The following is a 27,432-nucleotide window of genomic DNA, read 5'->3' as shown; positions in this document are numbered from 1 at the left end:
CCTTATGGTAATAAAGTCAGGCAAGATTTAGTAACAGTTGCTAAAATGATGGGTAAAGTTTGATGAAGAAGAGCATATTTACATAATCTCAAAGTATCTCTCCACAAATTCTGTATTTTTGATTTTAATGTTTTATTATTATAGTCGTAATTATATATATTAATGGGAAACAATGTGATACTTTAATATATGTATGCAATGTAGAATTATTAAGTAAAGCTAATTAACGTACATCTATCAACTATCATTTTTTGTGGTGAGACATTTGAAACATTTACTTAGGTTTTTTTTGTTTTTTAAGAAACAAGGTCTTCAGCTGGTGATACTCTAAAAAACAAACAAACAAACAAACAAACAAACAGCCGGGCCGGTGACTCACACCTATAATCTCAGCAATTTGGGAGGCCGAGGCAGGTGGATCACCTGAGGTCAGGAGTTCAAGACCAACCTGGCCAACATGGTGAAACCCCATCTTTTAAAACAAACAAAGAGACAAGGTCTTCCTCTGTCATCCAGACTGGAGTGCAATAGCACAATCATAGCTCACATAGCCTGCAACTCCTGGGTTCAAGCAAACCTTCTGATTCAGCCTGAGACTGATGAGCTGTATTTCAGCACTCTTTCAGCTATCTATGAGGATCAGGACTAGCCATAACTACTTTATTAAAGACCTTGGATTGCCAGTGGTGGGATCACATACTGGTTTTGCTTTAGCAACTCTGCTTTCCGGACTGTTATTAGGACTCTGTATGATATTTGTGGCAGATTGCCTTTGTCCTTCAAAAGGCACAGACCACAGCCATACCCTTCAAAAAAATTATCAGAATCTGTGCAATCTTTGAAAAAAGCGGAGGAGGAACAAGAAGCGGATGAAGAATATGTTTCAGAAGAAGCTGCTGAACATAAAGAAGGAACAAAGACTTTCCACAGAATGCCATAAGACAATGCTCTCTGGGTCCATCATTGGCCACAGATAAATCCTAAATGAATTTAATATTATGATTTTACTAAAAACAGAAGATTGATCATTTCATTTGGTTTGAAGTGAACTGTGACTTGCTTATATATTGCAGGGTTCAGTCTAGACTGTTTTTAAACTGAAGAGTCCACATTCAAAACATAAAAGCACTAGGTATACAAGTTTGAAATATGATTTAAGCACAGTATGGTGGTTTAAATACTTCTTTAATTTTTGAAAAACTGTGCCAAGCAATAAGATTTACGCATATTTGTTTAATAATAACCTGTTTCAAGTCTGAGTTTTGAAAATTTACATTTCCCAAGTATTGCATTAGTAAGGTATTTAAGATTATAGAAGGCCAGGCGCGGTGGCTCACACCTGTAATCCAAGCACTTTGGGAGGCCGAGGTGGGCGGATCACAAGGTCAAGAGATTGAGACCATCCTGGCCAACATGATGAAACCCTGTCTCTACTAAAAATACAAAAAAATTAGCTGGGCGTGGTGGCGCACACTTGTAGTCCCAGCTACTGCGGAGGCAGGCACAGGATGCTCGAACCTGGGAGGCGGAGGTTGCAGTGAGCCGAGGTCACGCCACTGCACTCCAGCCTGGCGCCTGGTGACGAAGTAAGACTCTGTCTCAAAAAAAAAAGATTCTAGAAGATTATTGTAGAGAAAAATATTTCTCATTTGATATAATTTTTCTTGGTTTCACTATGTGAAAAAAAAGAAGATATTTCCCATAAATTGGAATGTTGCCCATTGTCTCAAGAAATGTGTATTTCAGTGATAATTCTGTGGTTTTTCTTTTAAGATATGTATTCCAAAATTTGTTGTATTTTTAGGTTATACAACTAATAAAAACTACCTTACATTAATTAATTACAGTTTTCTACACATGTTAATACAGGATACGCTACCAATGTAGGAAGTTTTTAAGTCCATGGTATTCTTGATTCCAATAGAGGTTTTCTCTTGTATTTTTCTTATTTACTATGGGTTACATTTTTAATTTTTCAAATGGATGATAATTTCCTGGAAATACTTTTTATGTTTTAGTAAACAGTATTTTTTTGTTGTTTCAAACTGAAGTTTACTGAAAGATCCATCAGATTGTGCTGTTTGTTAATAATTTAAAATTTTGGCCACTCTTTTCAGATTTAACATTATTCTTGCTGAACTTCTATTTAAAATTGTTTTTTTCTTGTTGGATGTAAAGGTCAACATTCCCGATTTTTGTCTAATGTGGAAAAACCTTGGTATTTTACATTTTGAAAATTCACAGAAACTTAATTTAATATAAAACAAAGTTTGCATTCTACTCAGGAAAAAGCATCTTCTTGTTTATGTCTTAAATGTATTTTGTCCTTATATACAGTTCTTAATCGATTTTATAGTCTGTAATATTTTAAATCATAACATTTTATTTATTTATTTATTTTTGAGACGGAGTTTCGCTCTTGTTACCCAGGCTGGAGTGCAATGGCGCGATCTCGGCTCACCGCAACCTCCGCCTCCTGGGTTCAGGCAATTCTCCTGCCTCAGCCTCCTGAGTAGCTGGGACTACAGGCACGCGCCACCATGCCCAGCTAATTTTTTTTTTGTATTTTTAGTAGAGACGGGGTTTCACCATGTTGACCAAGATGGTCTCGATCTCTTGAGCTTGTGATCCACCCGCCTCAGCCTCCCAAAGTGGTGGGATTACAGGCTTGAGCCACCGTCCCCGGCCATTTTAATATTTTTTAAAAGACAGACTTCATATTCTCCTGTTCTTTCCTGACTGCTAATATTGTGTGGAATTTCACAGGTAGAAATCAACAGGATAGAACATTTAGTATATTTTTACTCCTTAAAGAGCTAGAATATATAGTTTTCACTTACAAGAAGGGGGAAAACCATAAATAAAATGAATCAACTGACCATTATGCAGCAGACAATTTCTCTAATGTCCCCTTTTTTCTAGGCTCTGTTGCCATGTGAATCCATTAGACTTTCAGTATTATAACATACAAGTTTTCTTTAAAGTCCTTTCCTTTAGAATATAAAATATTATACCACTGAAGACTTTGGATGTGTAACTATGATGTCTTAGAAAAATATCCTAAGTACAAAATAAACTTTCCTAGCCACTTCATTAAAGCTGAAGACCAGTACGATTTCTAGTTGCTTATTTGAAGGTATGCTGTATTACTTTGTATTTAACAATGTTCAGATGAGTAGCTGTGTGTTCCTATACATGTATTTGATATGTGTAATCGAAAAACTGTCTTCTTTTTCTATTGAGATGGTTAAGGACAGTAATGTTCATTAATCAAACTTTTTTTTTTTTAGTGTTCTAGTATATGTGACATTGCCAAATGTTTTATTAGAAAATATTATGTGACCAGAAGGATTCTACAGAGTAAAAAAACAAAGCAAAACAAAACAAAAAAGCACACAAAGACCTTTATATTACAGAAAACTTAAAGTATGATGAACAGACAGGGTCTTGAAATTTCAGGAAACATATAATCTCACAGTTCTTGAAGACTGCTAATGTAGACAATCTCAGTAATTTTCAGTTGGTAACAGGCTTATAGAAACTCTTTGGGATTATTTACAAATGGTTCAGGAAGGAATAAAATATAGTAAAAGTAATATCCTGGAGAAATCTGCACCTTCTACCTGCCATAATCAATTCAGCTCTACTATTGAAGTATTGTAAAATCTGATCTCTAGAGGAAAATACAGTATTCTATCCTATATTGTGTTAGATACTTGATGGTTATCAGAAAGACTGAAAAATGTCTTCTAATGAAGAATTCTGGCTACATCTAACAGCTACTATTTACCAAGTACCTACTGGAGGTTTGTTGTTTTCCTGTATTCATTTAGTCCTAACGATGACTGCAAGACAGGTAAGCATTGCACATCTTTCAGGTGTGTAAGCTGAGAGGTGTGGTAGAAACAGGTAAAATCTGAATTTAATTCTTCTTCCAAAACTTGTTTTTATTTTAGTATGAGTACATGAAATTCAGCAATCTCTTATTTTGGTCTTTTTTGTTTGTTTGCTTGTTTGTTTGAGGTGGGGTTTCACTCTTCTTGCCCAGGCTGGAGTGCAATGGTGTGATCTTGGCTCACTGCAACCTCCGCTGCCTGGGTTCAAGTGATTCTCCTGCCTCAGCCTCCTGAGTAGCTGGGACTACAGGCATGTGTCACCACGACCAACTATTATTTTGGTCTTGAAATTTCACTCCTATCAGAATATAGCAATAAATGCCACTTAGAAATACCATAATTAGGCTAGGCGCGGTGGCTCATGTCTGTAATCCTAGCACTTTGGGAGGCCAAAGTGGGTGAATCACCTGAGGTCAGGAGTTCAAGACCAGCCTGGCCATCATGGTGAAACCCCATCTTTATATTAAAAAAAAAAAAGAAAAAGAAAAAGAAAAAAAATACCATAATTATTGGGTCTCATCAGACAAAAATATGAAACATACCATAATTATTCAGCATTTGCAGTCTTGTGATGTTGGTTACTGCATAAAGTAACTTATTGCCGTAAATGATGTTTTAGAAAGCAATTTTCTCGTCGGTTGTGTCCTTATTCAACCTTACACAAAAGCATAGTTCTGGTCTTATTTTGGCTCATATTTTACAACACTGCAGTTCATCCCCACGGCCAATTTAAGGTAGAGTTCTTACAACATGTTACTTTAGATATAGGCTTTTTTTTTTTTTTTTTTTTGAGACGGAGTTTCGCTCTTGTTACCCAGGCTGGAGTGTAATGGCGCAATCTCGGCTCACTGCAACCTCCGCCTCCTGGGTTCAGGCAATTCTTCTGCCTCAGCCTCCTGAGTAGCTGGGATTACAGGCACGCTCCACCATGCTCAGCTAATTTTTTGTATTTTTAGTAGAGACAGGGTTTCACCATGTTGACCAGGATGGTCTCAATCTCTTAACCTCATGATCCACCCACCTTTTATTAATAAGAACTTATTTGGGTTGGAGTTCATGAGTGGTTTTACTGAGTGATTGTATGATTCTATAAATAAAATTTTAATTGAACATTCTTGCAGATTTAGATAAGTTGGTATTGCTTATCTGGCAACTTTTGTATTTGTGAAACCATTAAAACTAGAGTAACAAGGCCGGGCGCGGTGGCTCACGCCTGTAATCCCAGCACTTTAGGAGGCCGAGGCGGGCGGATCACGAGGTCAAGAGATCGAGACCATCCTGGTCAACATGGTGAAAACCCGTCTCTACTAAAAATACAAAAAATTAGCTGGGCATGGTGGTGCGTGCCTGTAATCCCAGCTACTCGGGAGGCTGAGGCAGGAGAATTGCCTGAACCCAGGAGGTGGAGGTTGCGGTGAGCCGAGATCGCGCCATTGCACTCCAGCCTGGGTGACAAGAGTGAAACTCCGTCTCAAAAAAAAAAAAAAAAAAAAAAAAAACTAGAGTAACAATAAATTTAAGTTGGAATTTTGATAATATGTAAGTAGCAAGGTCAGATTATATGCTTGAACAGGTGTAACATGGCCCCTTTTTCCCTATTTATTTATTTATTTTGAGACGGAGTCCTGCTCTGACACCAGGCTGGAGTGCAGTGGCACAATCTCGGCTCACTGAAACCTCCACCTCCTCGGTTCAAGCGATCCTTCAGCCTCAGCCTCCCGAGTAGCTGGGACCACAGGCACGTGCCACCACGCCCAGCTAATTTTTTTGCATTTTTAGTACAGATGGGGTTTCACCGTGTTGGCCAGGATGGTCTTGATCTCTTGACCTCGTGATCTGCCCACCTCGGCCTCCCAAAGTGCTGGGATTACAGGCATGAGCCACCGCACCAGGCCTCCTCATTGATTTTTAATTTACAGGAAACGTGTATATTTATGGGATACAATGTGATGTTTTCATCTGCATATACATTGTAGAAAGATTCAATCAAGCTAATATATTCATCACTTCCAAAAAAAAAAGTTCATTCCCATGAGAGGAAATACAAATAGAGGAAAAACATATGAAAAAGAAATCTCACTAGCAGTCTTTTCAAAAAAGAGATTTTTTTTAAAAATGAAGTATCATTTTCCACCTACCAAATTAACAGGTTTATCGTTATTATTTTATTTTTTTGTTGCCCAGGTTGGAGAGCAATGGTGCGATCTCAGCTCACTGCCATCTCCACCACCCAGGTTCAAGCAATTCTCATGCCTCAGTCTTCCAAGTAGCTGGGATTACAGGCACCCGCCACCATGGCCAGCTAATTTTGTATTTTAGTAGAGATGGGGTTTCCCCATGTTGGTCAGACTGGTCTCACACTCCCGACCTCAGGTGATCTGCCCGCCTCAGCCTCCCAAAATGTTGGGATTACAGGTTTGAGCCACTAAGCCCGGCTTATCTTTGATTTTTAAGCATTAATATTTAATGCTAGAATGGTGCAGTGAAATTAGGCACTCTCATTTACTGCTTATGGGCATATAAATGGGAACACTTTAGAAAGCAATTTGACAAGAAGTATTAAGAGTCTTAGCTGGGTGTAGTGGTTCACACATGTAATCTCGGGCAAGACTCTTATCTTTTTAAACAACAAAACAAATAAAAGAGACTTAAAAAAATTCCAGTCCAGGCACAGTGGCTCATGCCTGTAATCCCAGCACTTGGGGAGGCCAAGTTAAGAGGATCGCTTGAGCCCAGGAGTTCGAGACCAGCCTAGGCAACACAGCAAGACCCCATCTCTATTCTTCTAAAAATAAAAAAAGGAAAATAAATTATAAATGTTTTCAATTAGTAATTCTACTTTTCACAATCTGTGTTTCAGAAAGAATTTTAAATACAGAAAATATAGACTAACGATATTCCCTGCAGTATTCTAATTAAATAAATGGCTACAATGTAAATATTCAGTAATAAGCAAATAGGTAAAAACTATGGTTTAATTATTGGACACAATATCACATAGCCATTACAAATTATATTTATAAAACACATACAAGAAAAATGCTTATGTAAGCAAAAAAGGAACAAAATTATATGATTACAACTATGTGTTTAAAGAAAAAAAAACTGCAAATGATTTGCATATAGGAAAAAATCAGAAAGCCATGCATCAAAAGACTAATAATGATTATCTTTGGGTAGTAAATTATGAATGCATTTTTCTTTATAGTTTTCAATATCTTTCCAAATTTTCTGAGTGCAAATTCTTCTAATTAAAAACATATTTAAATATATAATGGTATAAAATCTTATAGTTAAAAATATATTTAAAGCATATTTAAGAAATGGTTACTGCAGATAACACAACCCACTCACTGTAACAACTCTCAGAAGCAAACTTTACAGATATGTATTTTTTCTCATAGGGGAGATGTACTTACTCTCCCACACATATAATCCCTAGTTTTTTCCATTTAAGCTTTTTTTTCTTTAAAGACCAAGTCTCACTCTATCATCCAGGCTAGAGTGCAGTGGCGTGATCTCCACTCACGCAACCTTCGTCTCCTGGATTCAAGCAATTCTCCTGCCTGAACCTCCCTAATAGCTGGGATTACAGGCATGCATCACCATGCCCAGCTAATTTTTTTTGTATTTTTAGTAGAGATGGCGTTTCACCATGTTGTTCAGGCTGGTTTTGAACTCCTGACGTCAAATGATCCACCCACCTCGGCCTCCCAAAGTGCTGGGATTACAGGCGTGAGCCACCGCACCTGGCCCCATTTAAGCTTTTAGTATTGTATTTGTCAAAGTGTTTTTGGTTTTATGTATGTTTGGTTTTTTTGAGATAAATGAAATAATTGTTCCTGGATCTCTGAAATAGTTTCCTAATTTCATGAATATGATACTCTAACACAATTCAAATGCATTTGACTTTTTTATATTCTCAAAGTTACCAAAAAGATCCAAGTAAAATCAATTCTACAAGGTTCTAGGGGTTGCTGTGCATACACAAAAAGGCTAATTAACCTCCAAATTAAATTGAAAGGCACAATTAATGCATTAGTACATATATTTATTTTAAAATCAGAAAAGAACTTATATACTTTTTCCATACATTTACTTGTGTATAATTGGTCTATTTACTGAAGCATAATAAAAACAAAACAAATTTGGCATCAGAAAAAACACAGATTACACCCTGGTACTGCAACCTCCTAGCTGTGCAAACTTAGACAAATCAGACTCTGCAAATTTAATTTTCACCTTTGTAAAACAGAAATAACAGCAATTACCTGAAGGATTGCGAGGACCAAATGAAAAACTGAAAACAAAGCACCATAACAAGCAGAGTACATTATTAGGCACAATATACACAGTAACTATATACTGTAATTATTTTCATTTCTTTTGAACGGCTGAGGAAATTCAGTTTAGAACAAGTTTACTTAACTTTATTCCTAATCCAACACCAACAGACAAAAAAAATGAGGTAGCTCTTTAAAACCATTGAAGATCCTTAGCAGTCCTCAGCTAGCGGTTTAGGAGGAATGTGAGTAGATTGTACAGCTCCTACCACCTTTCCAGGAATGCATACCAGTTCAAGAAGAAGAGCATTATACCCTTACCTTACAGGCCACATCGACTAATCGCATCTGGATAGCTTGATTCTCTGGTAGCTTAGTGCCAATTGCAAGCAAGGTATCCAGCAGTTGAGCTAGGACTTGATGAGACTCTAGAGAGGAAGACAGAAAGTTGTCTTGTAGAATTTCAAAATATGGTAACTATATAAACTAACTTACTTGGGTCAAAAATGTAGATCGGCTGGGCAGTGACTCACAACTGTTATCTCAGCACTTTGAAAAGGAGCATCCCTTGAACCCAGGAGTTCAAGACCAGCCTGGACAACACAGGGAGACTCTGTTTCTACAAAAATAAATTTTAAAAATCTGTCAGTCACGGTGGTGTGCACCCATAGTCCCAGCTACTCAGGAGACTGAGGTGGGAGGACTGCTTCAGCCTGAGAGATCAAGGCAGCAGTGAGCCATGATTGTGCCACTGCACTATAGCCTGGGCAAGAGAGCAAGACCCAGACTTTAAAAAAACAAGAAAAATAACAAAAAGTAGACTTTTGTCAACTGGATTCTGCTGTGTGATCCTTCATGCCCTCAACTAAAAGCTAAGTTCCTAAATGGATCACGTTTAAATGTTTGAGTTCTCCACAGGATAGAGTACAGTTCTTTACACATAGTGTGCTCCGAAAATGTTTAGTGCTTGACTAATTCAAGAGTTTGTTCCTTTTTTTTTTTTTTAAAGAGACAGGGTTTTACCATGTTGGCTAGACCGGTCTCAAACTCCTGATCTGGTGATCTACCCGCCTGGGCCTCCCAAAGTGCTAGGATTACAGGCATAAGCCACCGCGCCTAGCCAAGAATTTTTTCAGACTAGGAAACAGAAAAAAAAAAAAGTTTTTCATTGCCTACAACATAAAATCCAAATATCCTAGAAGGCATATAATGCATATATGCTAGGCCTTCCATAATGTCTACCCTTGCCTATCTTTCTAGCTTCATCTCTTTCAGGTCTCCTTTAACTCCTTTAACACTCTTTTTTCCAACTTCTTATAATTCCATGTCCCCCTATCTTTGCTCAGGTTAACTTCTCTATGTAGAATGCCTTCCTCCACACTTGACTCCAATCTTAACCCCACTCTCCACTGAATATCTAGTCATCCTTAAAATCTCACCTCTCAGCCGGGCGCAGTGGCTCATGCCTGTAATCCCAGCAATTTGGGAGGCTGAGGCAGGCAGATCACAAGGTCAAGAGATCGAGACTATCCTGACCAACATGGTAAAACCCCGTCTCTACTAAAAAATACAAAAAAAAAATTAGCTGGGCATGGAGGCACGAGCCTGTAGTCCCAGCTACTCAGGAGGCTGAGGCAGAACTGCTTGAACCTGGGAGGCAGAGGTTGCAGTGAGCCAAGATTGCACCACTGTACTCCAGCCTGGCACCTGGCAACAGAGCAAGACTCTGTCTCAAAAAAAAAAAAAACTCACCTCTCATGTAGCTACTGTAAGAATTTCCCATGGGGGAAAAAGATGATATTTCCGTACTAAAGCAATGTTATTGTTTTGGTGCTTGTATTTATTTTATTTAATTAATTTACTTTGAGACAGGGTCTCACTCTGTCACCCAGGCTGAAATGCAGTGGCATGATCATGGCTGACTGTAGCCTCAATCTCCTGGGCCCAAGCGATCCCCCCACTTTGACCTCCCAAGTAGCTGAGACACAGGTGTGAGCCACCAAGTTCAGCTAATTTTTTAATATTTTGTAGAGACGGGATCTAATTACATTGCCCAGGCTGGTCTCAAATTCCTGGGCTCAGGGGATCCTCCCACGTTGCCCTCCCAACGTTTTGGGTTTACAGGCATAAGGCACTGTGCCTAGCTTATTTTGGTGCTCTTAAAAATGTGTCTTAGGCCAGGCACAGTGGCTCACACCTATAATCCCAGCACTTTGGGAGGCTGAGGCAGGCAGATCACCTGATGTCGGGAGTTCCAGAGCGGCCTGACCAACATGGTGAAAACCTGTCTCTATTTAGAAAAAAATAAAATAAAAATTTAAAAGAAAAAAAAGTGTCTTGAGGTCTTGAGGCTCGGTGCAGTGGCTCACGCCTGTAATCCCAACACTTTGGGGGGCCAAGCAAGGCAAGCGGATCACAAGGTCAGGAGATCGAGACCACCCTGGCCAACATGGTGAAACCCTGTCTCTACTAAAAATACAAAAATTAGCTGGGTGTGGTGGCACGTGCCTGTAGTCCCAGCTACTCAGGAGGCTGAGGCAGGAGAATCACTTGAACCCAGGAGGCGGAGGTTGCAATGAGCCGAGATCGGGACACTACACTCCAGCCTGGCGACAGAGCAAGACTCTGTCTCAAAAGAAAAAAAAAGTGTCTTTATGAAATGAGTTCTGTATGTTCAGTTACAGGTTTTAGTGTAAGTTGAAATAATCCTTTTAGAAAAGCAATAGGGTAATATATAGCAAAGGTCATTAACATGTTTGGACTTCCTGACTCCAGCCTGGAGTCAGACTGCTCAACATATCAAAGCCCTGCCTCAGAACAAAAAACAAACAAGCAAAAAAAAAAAAAAATAGGCACAATAATATCTATCTTATATCATATGTAAACTACCTCAAATATATGGTACTTGGCAAATAAATGGCAGCTATTAAAGAGATAAAACAGTATTTCAACTCTTATGTAAATATATATACATGGTTTCATTAAACTATCCTCAAATTCCTTTTCAATAACAATCAACACAACAAAATTTTGTCCTAAATTCTATACAAAAAGAACTAAAGATTTCTGCTCTGACTATAGAGCCTTTAAATTGCAACTTACTTTCATTCTGCAGGATGTTAATGGCATCATCCATAATGCAGTCTGGTGAAAATCCTGTTGTCTTTGATAATAAACCCAACAATGATGCAATTTTCAGTCTCACAGATGGATCATTCTCCTGGAAAAAAAGATGCAACTGTCACTTTGATGCTCTACGCTTAGCTCCCCAACAGGAACATGGAAAACTAACATCCCAAAAGACATTCAATGATCCAAGTATTCTATGGCATCATTTCTGAAAAATTAATTTTCTATACTTCTATAATGACAGCTTTCTGTTTGTTTGTTTATTTATTTATATATTTAGTCAGAGACAGAGTTTTACTCTGTTGTCCAGGATGGATTGTGCACTCTTGGCTCACTGCAACCTCCACTGGAGATACAGCTTTCTCAATTGATACATTACACACAAATACTGCAAAGTGAATAAGAACTTCTTTATGCCATTCTGATGTCATTAAATTCTAATAAAAAATGTGCTGTTGGCATTGAAAGTACCTGACCTCTAATGAACAGTCATGTTAGACACAAGTCACAACACACCATGTTGCACCAACAACACTGGGCATACAACATTGCTGCCAGCACCATTGCTCTTGAAGTCCCTGGAAAGTGAGCTACCACTGCTATTACCAGAAAGAATCTTTCATTCTACCTGCCCCCACCACCTTTTTTTTTTTGGTCTTACTCTGTCTCTCAGGCCAGAGTGCAGTGGCACCATCATGGCTCTCTACAGCCTGGCTCAAGTGAACCTCCAACCTCAGCCTCCCAAATAGCTGGGACTACAGGTGCACACTACCGCATCTGGCTACTTTTTTTCAATTTTTAGTAGAGATGAACTTTTGCTCTGTTGCCCAGGCTGGTCTCAAATTCCTGAGCTCAAGCAATCCTCCTGCCTTGGCTTCCCAAAGTGTTGGGATTACAGGTGTGAGCCACTGGGCTCAGTCCTATCTTCTTTTTGAATCAGCAGATCCTGATTAGAAGTCTGGAGAAGGCAACTGTGATTGTCTGAGTTTAAGTCTTGTGCCTGGGCCCCAGCTGCAGGTGAGACTGTCAAAAAAATAGTTTGGCTCTGTTAGCTTAGAGAGTGGGAGGTGGCCTCTAATGGGCACCAAAATCCCTGTGGTGAGAAATTTCCTCCAAAGACAAAAAGGAATGCTCTCTTGTTCACCACCACATCTAAATAATACAGCATAATATCTGACACTAAAAAGATCAATAAATATAAGAATATATCTTCAATAAATATATGTGAAATGAGAGGAAAAAAAGTACCTTCCAGTGCCAAGAGTAAATCATCTTTCTATACTGTAAGACAAAATTACTTAAGTGTATGCACAAAGGATGAGGTGCTTTCCAAATAAGACCAACTCCTTGCCTCCTACATTCATTTTCTAAGGAGGTCACCAGGCACAACAAGGAGACCTAAAGCAGGGGAAGGGGCAATAGATACGGCATCAGAAGATCTAAAATCCTGGCGTGCTATGCCATGTATTACATACATAACTTTAGAAAAGTCACTTTCTTGGGAACTTACCTTGGGGTGTGAGGTGAAGCAGAAAGAGAAAGGGCTTTGAAATTAGCTAGATCTAGGTGTGAATCCTGTATTCACTACCCAATAGCTCTAAGCCTTATCTGTGAAATGGTGGTAATAACCTCAGAGGGCTACTGAGAGGAAAATTACTAGCACATAATCAGGCATATAGTAGGCAGTCAAATATCAGTTCCCTAATCTTTATTATTTTCTTCCTTCTACTAAGTTGGGTTTAGTTTGCTCTTTTTCTAGTTTTGTTTTGTTTTTTTAAATAATAGAGACAGGGTCTCAGTATGTTGCCAGATTACTTTCAAACTCCTGGGCTCCTGCCTAGGCCTCCTAAAGTGCTAGGATTACATGTGTGAGCTACTGTGCGCCCATGTCTTTTAGTTCTTTAAGTTGTAAAGTTAATTCTTGATTTGAAATTAGTATCAGAACTGTGAGTCAAGATGGCCAGGGGGAGGCCTATGTTAATTCTAGCTAAATAATTACAGGCTTGATTGGCTCACGTACACTGAAGTTTATACACCAAACTAAACTATATTATTGGTGCAGTTAATTAGAAATCAAGCAGCAACAGGAGGCCTACGGTAAAGACCATCCGAGAGCGCAGTAACACCAGGGAACACCTCAGGGTGGTTGCAGAGCAGGGAATACTGCTCTGGTCCCACAAATGCCTTCTCAACATAGACTGCATGAGGGCCTTGGAAAAAGGGCCTAGGCAAAGATCTCTGAGAAGGGAGGTGACCTCTGCTCACAATATTAGTGAGAGTCTTTGCAGATGGGAGCTAGCAAGGAGGAGAATAAGCCTTGCAGGGCAGAGATCACAAAACACCTCAGGCTCTACCTAGGTTCTCAGAATATGGAGTGATTTTAATTGCTCCATGTCCTCAATGCTCTGGAGATAAAAGCCCCTTGACGCATCGGGAGCGGTAAGACTCAGGCTAATCCGATATACTTCTGATACTGCCCCACCCTGGTAACAATCGGTGATAAACTCAGAGTACTTGTTTAGCATATCTTAGAAGGATCTCAAGTGCTCTCCAGGCAGCTATCTTACCTACTCCTTTACCCTCCCTTTCCACACCCATAATATCAATGAGATTGTGCACATGATAAAAGTGTTTGGAGCCCAGAGCTTGTGGTCAACGTGGTTGCCACGCCTGCGTTGGTCCCCTGGACCCATGCTGTAACTTGTATCTACTCATGTCTCTGCCTTTATTTCCTTTTCTCAATCCCTCATCACCACCAGGACTAAGGGCACCCAGGTACGGGGTTGGGCTTGTTCCCAACAAGAACATATTTAAAATTCCAGGCCAGGCGCGGTGGCTCACACCTATAATCCCAGCACTTTGGGAGGCTAAGGCGGGTGGATCACGAGATTGAGAGCATCCTGGTCAACAAGGTGAAACCCTGTCTCTACTAAAAATACAAAAATGAGCTGGGCATGGTGGTGTGCGCCTGTAGTTCCAGCTACTCGGGAGGCTGAGGCAGGAGAATTGCTTGAACCCAGGAGGCGGAGGTTGCGGTGAGCCGAGATCGTGCCATTGCACTCCAGTCTGGGTAACAACAGCGAAACTCCGTCTCAAATAAAAAAAAAAAAAAAGAATTCCAAACTAAATAACAAAAGAAACAACCCAAATCAAAACTGGGCAAAGGATTTGAATAGACATTTCTCCAAAGAAGAAGATATACAAATGGCCAAATAAACACATGAAAAGACACTCAACATCACTTATAATTAGGGAAATGCAAATCAAAACTACAATGAGACACCATCTCAAACTCATTAAGATGGCTACTATTAGAAACTAGAAAACAAGTGTTGGCCAGGATGTGGAGAAATTAGAACCTTTGTGCACTGCTGATGAGGATGAAAACAGCAAAGCCACTCTGGAAAACAGTATGGTGGAAGTTGCTTCTGGGCCTTTTGGCTAAGATCAAGTGTAGGAAAACAGTATGGTGGTTCCTCAAAAAATTAATAATAGAATTTGATATGATCTCGCAATTCCACTCATGAAATATTTGTACAAATATTTTCATAACAGCATTATTAACAATTGCTAAAATGTGGAAGCAACACAAGTATCCATTGGCAAATGATAAGATTATGAGCAAAATATGGTATATACACACAATGGAATATTTAACCTTAAAAAAGAAAGACGTTCTGACATAGCCTACTACATGATTAAACCCAGAGGATATTATGCTGAGTGAAAAAAGCCAGGCACAAAAAGACAAATACTATATAATTCCACTTATATGAGGTATTTAGAGTAGTTAAAATTATGGAAACAAAATGTAGAATGAGGCCGGGCGCAATGGCTCACGCCTGTAATCCCAGCACTTTTGGAGGCCGAGGCGGGCAGATCACCTGAGGTTTGGAAGTTTGAAAACAGACTGGCCAAAATGGCAAAACCCTGTCTCTACTAAAAATACAAAAAACTGGCTGGTCCAAAGGTAGTGAGTTATCTCAATTGATTGTTCACAGTCAGTTACAGATTGAACTCCCTGTTCTACTCTTTACCCCCTTCTCACTACTGCACTTGACTAGTCTAAAATAATAATAATAATAAAAGAAAAAAATACCAAGAATTAGCCGGTCATGGTAGTGCACGACTATAGTGCCAGCTACTCGGGAGGCTGAGACAGGAGAATCACTTGAACCTGGGAGACAGGGGTTGCAGTGCTGAGATCATACCACTGCATTCCAGCCTGGGCAACAGAGTGAGACTCTGTCTCAAAAAAAAAAATGTAGAATGGTGATTGCCAGGGGCTGGAGGGATGGGAGAATGGAGGATTACTGATTAATAGGGAAACAGTTTCAGTTTTACAAGATGAAAAAAGTTCTGGAGATGGATGGTGCTGATGGCTGCGTAACAATATGAATGTGCTTAATATGCATGAACTGCACACTTCAAATCGTCATGATAGTAAATCTTAATTGTTACCACAATTAAATGATTAGCTAGGCATGGTTGCACACAGGTATAGTTCTAGCTATTTGCGAGTGTGAGGTAAGAGGACTGCCTAAGGCTGGGAGGTAGAGGTTTCAGTGAGCCATGATCACACCACTGCACCCGAGCCTAGCCAACAGTGAGACTATGTTAGAAAAAAAAAAAAAAAAAAGAGGCCGGGCACGTTGGCTCATGCCTGTAATCCCAGCACTTTGGGAGGCCAAGGTGGGTGGATGACCTGAGGTCAGGAGTTCGAGACCAACCTGACCAACATGGCAAAACCTCATCTCTACTAAAAATACAAAAATAGCCAGGGGTGGTGGTGGGTGCCTGTAATCCCAGCTACTTGGGAGGCTGAGGCAGAAGAATACCTTAAACCCAGGAGGCGGAGGTCGCAGTGAGCCAAGATTGTGCCACTGCACTCCAACCTGGGTGACAGTGTGAGACTCTGTCTCCCAAGAAAAAAAAACTGTCCTGGTTCAGGCTTTCATCACCTCGCTCCAAACTTACAGTCTTCTAATTGGTCACTCTAACTCCAGTCATCCAATTCCTTTATCCTCCATACTTCCCCTCAGTGACATTTCTAAAACAAAAACTGACAAGGTAGAATACAAGGCCCTTTAGAATCAGATCCCCTGGAAACCTTCTAGTCTTATCTCTTGATGAGCTCTCAACCTAAAATCTATACCAGCCAAACTAGTTGCATTTCTTCTAATGTAATAGCCTGTCACATCTCTATGCCCACGTTCACAGTTGCTCACAACTGTCTTTCCCTGTTTTCCAACTGGCCAAAATATTTTTAAGACTTTTCCCAAACATTGCTACCACTCTATAATGCATTTCTCGATCCCTGCTTCCAATAATTAATCACCCCCTTCTTCGAGGCCATATCATAACCTGCCCCAGATTTCAGAAGACCTGAAACACTATATCGTTATTATTCATTTCATATTTACTCAAGACTCAGATCAGGGATTACATCATATACATCGCTATTACCAACATGAAGTACAAGGCCTGGCACAGAGTGAGTATTCAGACATGCTGAGCAAATGAAAAAATGAGCAGCCGGGCGCGGTGGCTCAAGCCTGTAATCCTAGCACTTTGGGAGGCTAAGGTGGGTGGATCACCTGAGGTCAGGAGTTCAAGACCAGCCTGGCCATCATGGAGAAACCCCATCTTTAAAAAAAAAAAGAAAAGAAAAAAGAAAAAAATGAGCAAATGAATAACTTTAGCACTTACTATCTACATACTACATATATGGTCTGCCGACTACACTGCTAGTCCCTAAAGGACAAGGAACATGTCTCACAGCTCTGCATTCTCCACAGCAACTAGCACGGTAGCATAAGTGAAGAATCCCTCGTGTGAAATAAGTTCAGAGACTACTGCCTGATCACAAATGCAAAAAAAAAAAAAATGTAGGAAAAAGCAGAAGCCACAGTAGTTTTATCCACTAAAATGTTAATACAAGATATCACATTTCTGGATAGAACAGAAGAAAGGGTAAAAAACACCATGGTCACCAATCTAGAACTGGATCCATCCGGCATCCCTCTTCATTTCCTCTGGAGCTAGAGTCCACTTGACTAATGAAAGCAGCATGAACTATTTAAAGTGCTTGAGATCTGACATCAAAACACCTGAGTTCAATTTTTCTTTTAGACATGACAACAGATTATGTTTTTAAAAAGAGTCAACTGGGCGCCATGGCTCAACCCCTGTAATCCCAACACTTTGGGAGGCTGAGGCAGATAGATCACGAGGTCAGGAGTTCAAGACCAGCCTGGCCAAGATGGTGAAACCCTGTCTCTACTAAAAATACAAAAAGTTAGCCAGGTGTGGTGGCAGGCACCTGTAATCCCAGCTACTTGAGAGGCTGAGGCAGAGAACTGCTTGAACCCGTGAGGCGGAGGTTGCAGTGAGCCAAGATCACGCCACTGCACTCCAGCCTGGGTGACAGAGCAAGACTCCTTCTCAAAAAAAAAAAAAAAAAAAAAAGTCTTCACCATTTAAAGATATTAATTTATGATTAAAATAATATGATACAAGGAATTTATTTTCATAAGAATCTGGTGGAGAAGGTAAGGGTGAAGAAGGGAAAGTGGACTGGGGAAGAGGGAAAATGAAACAAGTTTGGCCACAAAATAACTTTTGAAGCCGGGTAATGGGTACATGGGAATTAATTAAACTATTCTCTCTACTTACATAGTATATATTTGAAATGTTCTATAACAAAACGTTAAAAAAAAAAAAAAACAAGTTCAAATCCATACTTTCAATTTACTACTGGATGACCCTGAATACTAAACTGCTCTAAGCTTAGTTCCATATCTGGAATTTAGAGATAACAATGGTGCTGTCAACAGGATTAAATAAAATATTACATGTGGAAAGTGCTTTACAAACTCTAACAAGCTATGCAAATGTTAACTGCTTTTAGAAGTATTATTATAGATGATTATTAATAGAGCTTTAATATCATAATAATGGTAGATATTGCTAAGAAAAAGACTAACTGAAAATAGATCACTGAGAGATTAAAAACTTCTTGAGAAATCCTGATTTTGGCCAGATGCAGTGGCTCACACCTATAACCCCAACCCTTTGGGAGGGTCAGAAGGATTGCCTGAGCTCCAGAATTTGAGACCAGCCTGGGCAACACAGTGAGACTCCATCTCTACAAAAATTAAAAAAGAAAAATTTAGCTGGGAGTGGTAGCATGCGCCTGTAGTCCCACCTACTCAGGAGGCTAAAGTGGGAGGATGGCTTGAGCCTGGGAGTCCAGACTGCAGTCAGCAGTGATCGTGCCATTGCACTCTAGCCTAGGCAAAAGAGCAACACTCTCAAAAAAAAAAAAGATGCCAGGCACAGTGGTTCATGGTTCATGCCTGTAATCCCAGCACTCTGGGAGGCTGAGGCAGATAGATCACTTGAGCCCAGGAGTTTCAGACTAGCCGTGGCAACATGGTAAAACCCCAACTCTTTTTTTTTTTTTAAAGGAGACAAAGGGTAGGGAAAGAAAAAGGGAGCAAAAGGGCAGTAAAATCCCATCTCTATCAAAAATACAAAAATTAGCCAGTCTCATAACACAGTCTCTAAATATATAGATAAGATTTTTTAAAGAAAAGAAAGAACAACCAAAAAAAGAAAGCCTGATTTTATTCATGTAAAACATAAGTGAAACATTTACAATGCCCGTTCAACATTCCAAGGAACTTGCCAGGCACTATTTCAGTTTCTTCCTCAAATCAATGTCATCAAAATAATAAGAACTGTTCTAGAGATTTAAAAAGACTAAATGTCTGCATTTCTTTGCCTGTGGGGGGGGAAAAAACTAAATGCCATGTGGGGACCTGGTTTGCATTTTTATTTGAACACATCAACCATAAACAAATATTGGGGGAACAACTAGAGAAATCTAAATATCAGCTAATTCTTAGCTAACATTAAGGAATTACTTAACTTTACTCATTATGGTTAAGTGGCTACGTTAAAAAATAACTGCTACTTTCTCATAGCAGTGAGAAAAAAAGAGAAAACAACAAAAAGATACTCCATTTTAAGAGATATGTAATGAAATTTTTTTTTCAATGATATATCTTTTAAAAATTCAGCAAAACAAGGTCAGGCATGGTGGCTCACACCTGTAATCCCGGCACTTTGGGAGGCCGAGGCAGGTGGATTACCTGCGGTCTGGAGTTTGAGACCAGCCAGGCAACAGAGTAAGACTCCTCTAAAAAAAAAAAAAAAATACAGCAAAACCAATACAGCAAATTTGGCAAAATAGTAATAACTGTTAAATTCTAGGAATGAGTATTTGGTAGGTCATTATGGTATTTTATCTACTCTTCTATAAGCTTAATTATTTGGGAGCTGGGTATGATGGTTCACACCTGTAATCCCAGAATTTTGGGATGTCAAGGCAGGTAGATTGCTTGAGCCCAGGAGTTTGAGACCAGCCTGTGCAACACAGCAAAGCCCTTCTCTACAAAAAAAAAATACAAAAATTAGCCAGGCATGCTGCACATACCTGTAGTCCCAGCTACTCAGAAGGTTGAGGCAGGAGGATCAACTGTGCCTGGAAGGTCAAGGGTACAGTGATCCATAATAGCACCACTGCACTCCTGCCTAGGAGAGAAAGCAAGACCTTGTCTCAAAAATAGTAAGAGTAATAACAATTTTCAGGCTGGGCGTGGTAGCTCACACTTGTAATCCCAGCACTTTGGGAGGCCAGGATGGGTGGATCACTTGAGGTTAGGAGTTCAAGACCAGCCTGGCCAACATGGCAAATCCCCATCTGTATTAAAAATACAAAAAAAAAGGGCTGGGTGTGGTGGCTTAAGCCTGTAATCCCAGCACTTTGGGAGGCTGAGGCAGGTGGATCACGAGCTCAAGAGATGGAGACCATCCTAGTCAACACAGTGAAACCCCGTCTCTACTAAAAATACAAAAAATCAGCTGCGCATGGAGATGCGTGCCTGTAATCCCAGCTACTCAGGAGGCTGAGGCAGGAGAATTGCCTGAACCCAGGAGGCGGAGGTTGCAGTGAGCCGAGATTGCACCATTGCCATCCAGCCTGGGTAACAAGAGTGAAACTCCGTCTCAAAAAAAAAAACCACACACACAAAAAAAATTAGCTGGGTGTGGTGGTGCATACCTGTGGTCCTAGCTACTCTGGAGGCTGAGGCAGAAGAATCACTTAAACCAAGGAGGCAGCCTTCCTTTTGGCCAAAACCACCATCTTCCAATAATTCACCAAAATGACAAACACAAAGGGAAAGAGGAGAGGCACTCAATATATGTTCTCTAGGCCTTTTAGAAAACATGGAGTTGTTCCTTTGGCCACGTATATGTGAATATATAAGAAAGGTGATATTGCAGACGTCAAGGGAATGGGTACTGCTCAAAGAGGAATGCCCCACAAATGTTATCATGGCAAAACTGGAAGAGTCTACAATGTTACCCAGCATGCTGTTGGCATTATTGTAAACAAACAAGAGCAAGATTCTTGCCAAGAGAATTAATGTGCATATTGAGCACAACAAGCACTCTTAAGAGCAGAGGTAGCTTCCTGAAATGTGTGAAGGAAAATGATCAGAAAAAGAAAGAAGCCAAAGAGAAAGATACCTGGGTTCAACTGAAGTGCCAGCCTGTTCCACCCAGAGAAGCACACTTTGAGAGAACCAATGAGAAGGAGCCTGAGCTGCTGGAACCTATTCCCTATGAATCCATGGCATAATAGGTGTTAGGAAAAAAAAAAAAAAAAAAACAAGGAGGCAGAGGTTGCAGTGAGCCAAGATCACACACTGCACTCCAGCCTGGGTGACAGACCAAGACTCTGTCTCAAAATAAAATAAAATAAATCTTAGCCTGGAATAGTTGCACATGCTTATGTAGTCCCAGCTCCTTGGGAGACTGAGGTAGGAGAATCACTTAAGCCCAGGAGTTCCAGGCTGCAGTGAACTACGATGGTACCACTGAACTCTAAGCTGGGTGACAGTAAGCCACTGCCTCAAAAAAAAATTTTTTTTTAATATTTTTAATTAAGAAAAAGAGAGCACTGCCATTAGATATGAGGGCCATGAATTAGGACAGGAACAGCAGGTTGTTAAGGGGACCACATTCCATAGATGAATGGGTCATGGTTGATATTAACTCCTCTTTTGTGCTTCCACTGCACTGTGTACATATTGCACTCACAGTACCTTGAGCAGTATGATGCACCTATCATCGATATGTCTTGTTTCCATCTAATATACTGTAACTTTCTGAGAAAATCTGCATCTTTTTTATCTCTGTATCCACAGTACCTAGCACAAGGAAGATACTCTGTAAAAGCTTGCTAATGAATACCTTATTTATTTGTAATATTAACCATTCTGCAGACATGATAAAACTCCCATGATAATAATCCCATCAGACAAGATTTTCTTACCTTGTAATAATGTTCCAAGAGAATCCTGACTACTCCCTCTACGCTTTCTGCCTCAACAGGCTTCCTGGCAAACTGGAGCAGGTATTGCAAAGCATCTGCTGGAGAGGTAGCTTTACACAGATCTATGTGGAGTGCTGCAGATTTACTTGGTTTTGTTAGTCGGAGTTTCTTAGTAGCAATTTCCTCCTGTTGTTGCTGTGAGGGGTAGAGAAAATAAGACCTAATTGAAAACACAGAATCTGTAAATTTAACTTTGCCTCATTTGATGGAAATAATTTTCCATTATGCCAAATAATGTATTTAGCTGACAGACTTAGGAAAAAACAGTATTATAAACTGGAAAAAGAGCTCCAGGTTGGTGATGAGGACATAAGTCTCAATTTTGCCTTTACTAGCTCCTATGCCTTTAGTAAAGTCATTTAATTTCTCCAAGTCTCAGTTTATTTCTCTGTAAAATAGGTATAGTATTTTTTTCCTTACAGATGGGGTCTTTCTATGTTGCCAAGGCTAGTCTCTAACTCCTGGGCTCAAGTAATCCTCACACCTCAGCCTCCCAAAGTGCTGGGATTACAAGCATGGGCCACTGTGACCAGCCTTACACTAACATTTTGATCTACCTATCTCTGAGGATTGTGGTAGCCTTTGAGTTTAGAGGCCACACAAAGGATCTACTCCATTCTTGTGAGATAGAGCGAGACGCTGTCACCCAGGCTGGAGTACGATGGTACAATCTTGGCTCACTGCAACCTCCAATTTCCTAGGTTCAAGCAATTCTCTCTCTTTTTTAAATTTTTTTGAGACGGAGTTTCGCTCTTGTTGACCAGGTGACTGGAGTGCAATGGCACAATCTCTGCTCAATGCAACCTCCGCTTCCCAGGTTCAAGCAATTTTCCTGTCTCAGCTTCCCTGGTAGCTGGGACTACAGGTATGCACCACCACACCCAGCTAATTTTTGTATTTTTAGTAGTGACAGGATTTCACCATGTTGGCCAGGCTGGTCTCTAACTCCTGACCTCACAATCCGCCTGCCTTGGCCTCCCAAAGTACTGGGATTACAGGCGTGAGCCAAGGCACCCAGCCCACTTCAAGCAATTCTCATGCCTGACTCCCAACTAGCTAGGATTACAAGTATATGCCACTACACCCGGTTAATTTTTGTATTTTTAGTAGAGATGAGGTTTTGTCATGTTGCTAAGGCTGGTCTTAAAGTTCTGACCTCAAGTGATTCCTCTGCTTCGGCCTCCCAAAGTCCATTCTTTATTAGAAAACAAATACCAGGCCAGGTGTGGTGGTTAACACCTCTAACTCCAGCACTTTGGGAGGCCCAGGTAGGCAGATCACTTGAGGCCAGGAGTTCAAGACCAGTCTGGCTAACATGGTAAAACCCCATCTCTACTAAAAATATAAAAATTAGCCAGGCATGGTGGTACATGCCTATAGACCCAGCTACACAGGAGGCTGAGGATTGCTTGAACCCAGGAGCCAGAGGTTGCAATGAGCCAGGATCAAACAACTGCACACCAATTTGGGAAACAAGAGCGAAACTCCAGCAAAAAAGAAAAAGAAAAAGAAAGGAAAGGAAACAAATATTGGATGGGGGTGGTGACTTACAACTATAATCCTAGCACTTTGGGAGGCTGAGGCAGGAGGATCCCTTGAACCGAGGAGTTCAAAACCAGCCTGGGCAACATGGTGAAAAGTAATAATAGGCTGGGCTCGGTGGCTCATGCCTGTAATCCCAGCACTTTGGGAGGCCACGGCACGTAGATCACCTAGTCAGGAGTTCGAGACCAGCCTGACCAACATGGAGAAACCCCATCTCTACTATAAATACAAAATTAGCCAGGCGTGGTGGCACATGCCTGTAAAGCCAACTACTCAGGAGGCTGAAGGAAGAGAATCGCTTAAACCTAGGAGGTGGAGGTTGCAGTGAGCCAAGATCCTGTCATTGCACTCCAGCCTGGGCAACAGAGAGAGGCTCCATCTCAAAAACAATAATAATGATAGGCCAGGCACAGTGGCTCACTCCTGTAATCCCAGCACTTTGGGAGGCCGAGGCGGGTGGATCATGAGGTAAGGAGTTCAAGACCAGCCTGACCAAAATAGTGAAAGCCTGTTGTTACTAAAAATACAAAAAAAAATAGCTGGTTATGGTGGCAGGCGCCTATAATCCCAGCTACTCGGGAGGCTGAGGCAGAGAAATGCTTGAACCAGGAGGCGGAGATTGCAGTAAGCTGAGATTGCACCACTGCACTCTAGCCTGGGCAACAGAATGAGACTCCATCTCAAATAATAAAAATAAAATAAAATAAATTTCCTTAACACCTAATGTGGCATTTTTAAGTACTGAGCAATTACCTGCTTACAAATTCACTTTTTTTCTATAGAAAAGAGACTAGGACTATTCTAGACAAGAACACAGTATGACATGATAAAAACAATAAGGGCTTTGGAGTCAGAGGAATTTGTATTCAATAACAGCTTACTAGTTAGGGAAGACCTTCTTCTATAGGAGGGCATACTGATACTTTATTATTACAGGGCTATTTGCTAAATCTAAGTTATTATACATAACTTTGTTATACATATATGTAAGTGCTAGATACATAACAGTTCTCCCTCCTCATCTTTTCAGTGGAGAAAAAAGAACAGAAGCACTAAGATCTCATTAATCACTTTGATGTTAAATAGTCATAAAAAATTAAATGAAGAAATTGGCTCTCCCCTTAAAATTCTTACCATTTCTATCCTGTTCCTCTCAAGTTCAGTTTTTAGTCTTAGCTAAGCTGGTTAGGTCAAAAGCTAGGAATGTCTCCCCTAAATGCTATATAAGGAAGAGGACAAACCTGTATCAACTATTCAACCACCAACAACACTTTAGTGACCCAGGCCCTATTGTCCATCTCCAGAACACAGAAAAGAACCAGGCATTCTCTCTGCCATCAAGGACCTCACACTGGTGGGAAGATAGGTACACTAATAATTACAGTAACACTGAATGAAAAGCACAAACAGATTAATACAACCAAATGCTACAGAAACAGGTGAGAATAACCTTAAGACAAAAAAAAAAAAAAAAAAACAGGAAACAGGTGAAGAAGAGACTAAGCTCTTGCTGAGGTTTCATTGGATCTTGAAGCACAAATGTAAGTCCACTGGATGGGGAACAAAAAGAAAGGGAAGAATGGTATGCATTCTGTGTAAAAGAGACAACCAGTGCAGGAGTATGGAGATATGCAAGCACATGAACACATGGCATATCTGGTCAAGTGAGGACGGGTGGAAGAAGGGTGGTCTTGGGAAACAGGAACAACAGAATGTTGGGAAGAAAGGAAATTACATTGCACAACAGTGTTAATGTTCTTAATGTCACTGAACTTTACACTTAAAATTGTTAAAATTGTAAACCTTATATTATGTATTAACATATTTTACCACAATTTTTTAAAAAGTGAGCATGGGAAACAGAGCCAATAAATCCCAAAAAGCAAGCTACCAAAGAGAGAGCTCTAACTTCCCTGCAGACTACAGGGGCATGCTACAAATATGTACCCACAAAACAAAACAAAAAAAAGGAAATGACAAGTAATAAGGCTGGAAAGAAATACTGTCAGATCACAGAGGGCTAAAGAGTTTTGCTTTAGGAAAAAAAACAAGAGCTGCAAAAGAAAACAGAAGGAAGACTTGACTTATCAGCAGTTATCTCTCTGTACTACAATCACAGAGGCCCAGTTCTGACTCTCCCAGAACCAGCCTTCAAGCTCCTACATGGCAGTGACCGTGGTGTGTACAGGACTTTGTAGTTCAACACTTTTCACCATTGCTGATATACAGTTATCACTCATTTACTGCTGGATGAATGAATCAATGTAATGTTTAAGGATCGGTATCCTCCTGGATACTCTAAGCCTTGCCACTCTACAAGTCTAAGGATCTAAGAATGCAACCGATGCATTGGCATGAATTGAGGGCACGTCAAAAATGCAGAATCTTGCCTTACCTCCTCTGCTTGACTTATCAAATAGAATCTACATTTGAACAACGTCCCCAGGTGATTTGTATACACATTAAAATATGAGAAATGGGACATTAGGATTTGGGATCAACCCTAGTGACATCTATGAGGAGACACATGGAGCATCATTGCCTGCTTGGGCTGGGGCTCTGCCTACCTTTCACAAATTCATAGTGGGGAAGGTACTGTTCTTCCTGGGTTAGCTGTCCCACCAATGGAGTGCTCTTCCCCTATGAAGTCTGTGATACTGCCTGCTTAGACTGCACCTGAAGGAATTCTACAGACCCTTCTTTCAGCCCCTTAGAACCTTTCGTATATCCCAACTGGTCCCTGGGAGCTTTTTTTGGAACGTGGGGGCGGGGAGGCTAGAAGCGGCTTCGCTGCTAACTAGCTGTAACTTCGTACACCTCGGGAAGGCTCAATGTCCACATGTGGAAAACGAGGATGCTAATTTAACGCGATGTAGCAAAGTTGTGTAAAAGAATAAGATGAGATAATGAGATAATGGATAAGACAGTTCCTCAAATTAAAAACAGTTTCTCCTAATAGTCTTTTTTAAAATCCTGTCAGACTACACATATTAATGACAACAGCGGCTGCAAACTAACACGCCCACTAACGCGCAATATTAGACCATCAAGAAGTCGGCACTTAACACGGGCGTATGGAGCCTGTTCTGTTCTGGCAAAGTGCCTGGGTTTTGGATAATCTGCCCTGCTCCGGGTCGGTTCTGGATCTTTCCCGCCAGAACTTACCTGAACTACCTTCGTGAATTCCTCATAAACCCGCTTCTTAAGGTGCGCCGCCATGCCTGCCCCCGGGCCCTCTCAGCTTCCGTACAGTACGAGGAGGAAGGGTGGACGGATCCGGAAAACTTGTCTAGGAGCGGGGAGGGTGGATGACTTGCCGAGATCCCACAAGGCAGTGGGGTTTGGGGAAAGAGCGACCGCTTCCTGTTGCTCGACTGCCCGCTAGTTTACGAACGGATTTGGCGACCTACGCCTCCTGCGCCGGAAGAATAGAAAAGGGAGAGTAGCTTGTGGGAGGTGGTGCCTCTGGCGGGAGGAGCCGAGACCGAAAGGGTGGACCACCCAATGGGCTTTGGGAGGCTGGCTGGTGGCCTCGGAGTGGCTAAGGGACTGGTGCAGTGCAGCGCGAAGGGAGGGAGGAAGTATAGGTTAAAGGGCGGAGACGGGGCGATCCAAAACTAGAAGCCAAACCTGGAGCCTTGTAAGGGGTTTCACTGGTGAAAGAACTCGAAGAGGCTCAGCTGACATTCCCATCATCCTTTGCTATACACGATGTTCCTTCTAGGTTTTCTGCTTTGGTTCAAGCTGTTTTGGGGTACCTTTCCATACTCCCTTATTCCAGTTTTGCAAAAGCTGCTATCCTTTAAGGCATCAATCCCTGCTCTGATAGCTGTAGTACAGTAGAATGACTATTGAGACCAAGGATAAAGCAACGAAGCTACAGACTACAGCTCCGGTTGTTGATGAGTAAGTGGCTCAACTACAAATGCACTAGTACCTAACCTGACAAAGATGTGACAATGGAGTGAAATAATACAGGAACATTTTATGGACTATAAGGTGTAATGCACATGTTAGTGTCGGTAAATCCAAGGTCAAGTTTTACAACCTACCTGAAACTAGCTGTTCATTGTTTTGGTCTTTCAAAAGAATGTGGTCCGGGCGCATGAGCTAC

The 27,432-nt window shown here is 40.7% G+C and overlaps 1 protein-coding gene across 4 annotated transcripts in view; it reads right to left on the bottom strand.

The window, feature by feature from the left end:
* The window catches only part of INTS4 (integrator complex subunit 4), a 117,798-nt gene extending 91,225 nt beyond the window's left edge, over nt 1-26,573 (bottom strand). For all 4 annotated transcript variants that reach the window (XM_009007371.5, XM_002754781.6, XM_054241868.2 and 1 more), the window contains exons 1-4: nt 26,484-26,573; nt 21,714-21,908; nt 11,282-11,399; nt 8,501-8,607 (exon numbers count right to left, since the gene is read on the bottom strand). In XM_009007371.5, coding sequence (XP_009005619.1) covers nt 8,501-8,607; nt 11,282-11,399; nt 21,714-21,908; nt 26,484-26,537 — 474 coding nt within the window. In that variant the 5' untranslated portion in view covers nt 26,538-26,573. The remainder of the gene's footprint in view (nt 1-8,500; nt 8,608-11,281; nt 11,400-21,713; nt 21,909-26,483) is intronic.
* Nucleotides 26,574-27,432: the final 859 nt, after the last annotated feature.

Source organism: Callithrix jacchus, chromosome 10 (genome assembly GCF_049354715.1).
Source record: "Callithrix jacchus isolate 240 chromosome 10, calJac240_pri, whole genome shotgun sequence".
Classification (NCBI taxonomy): Eukaryota; Metazoa; Chordata; class Mammalia; order Primates; family Cebidae; genus Callithrix; species Callithrix jacchus.
This window is presented reverse-complemented; position numbering and strand designations above follow the sequence as displayed.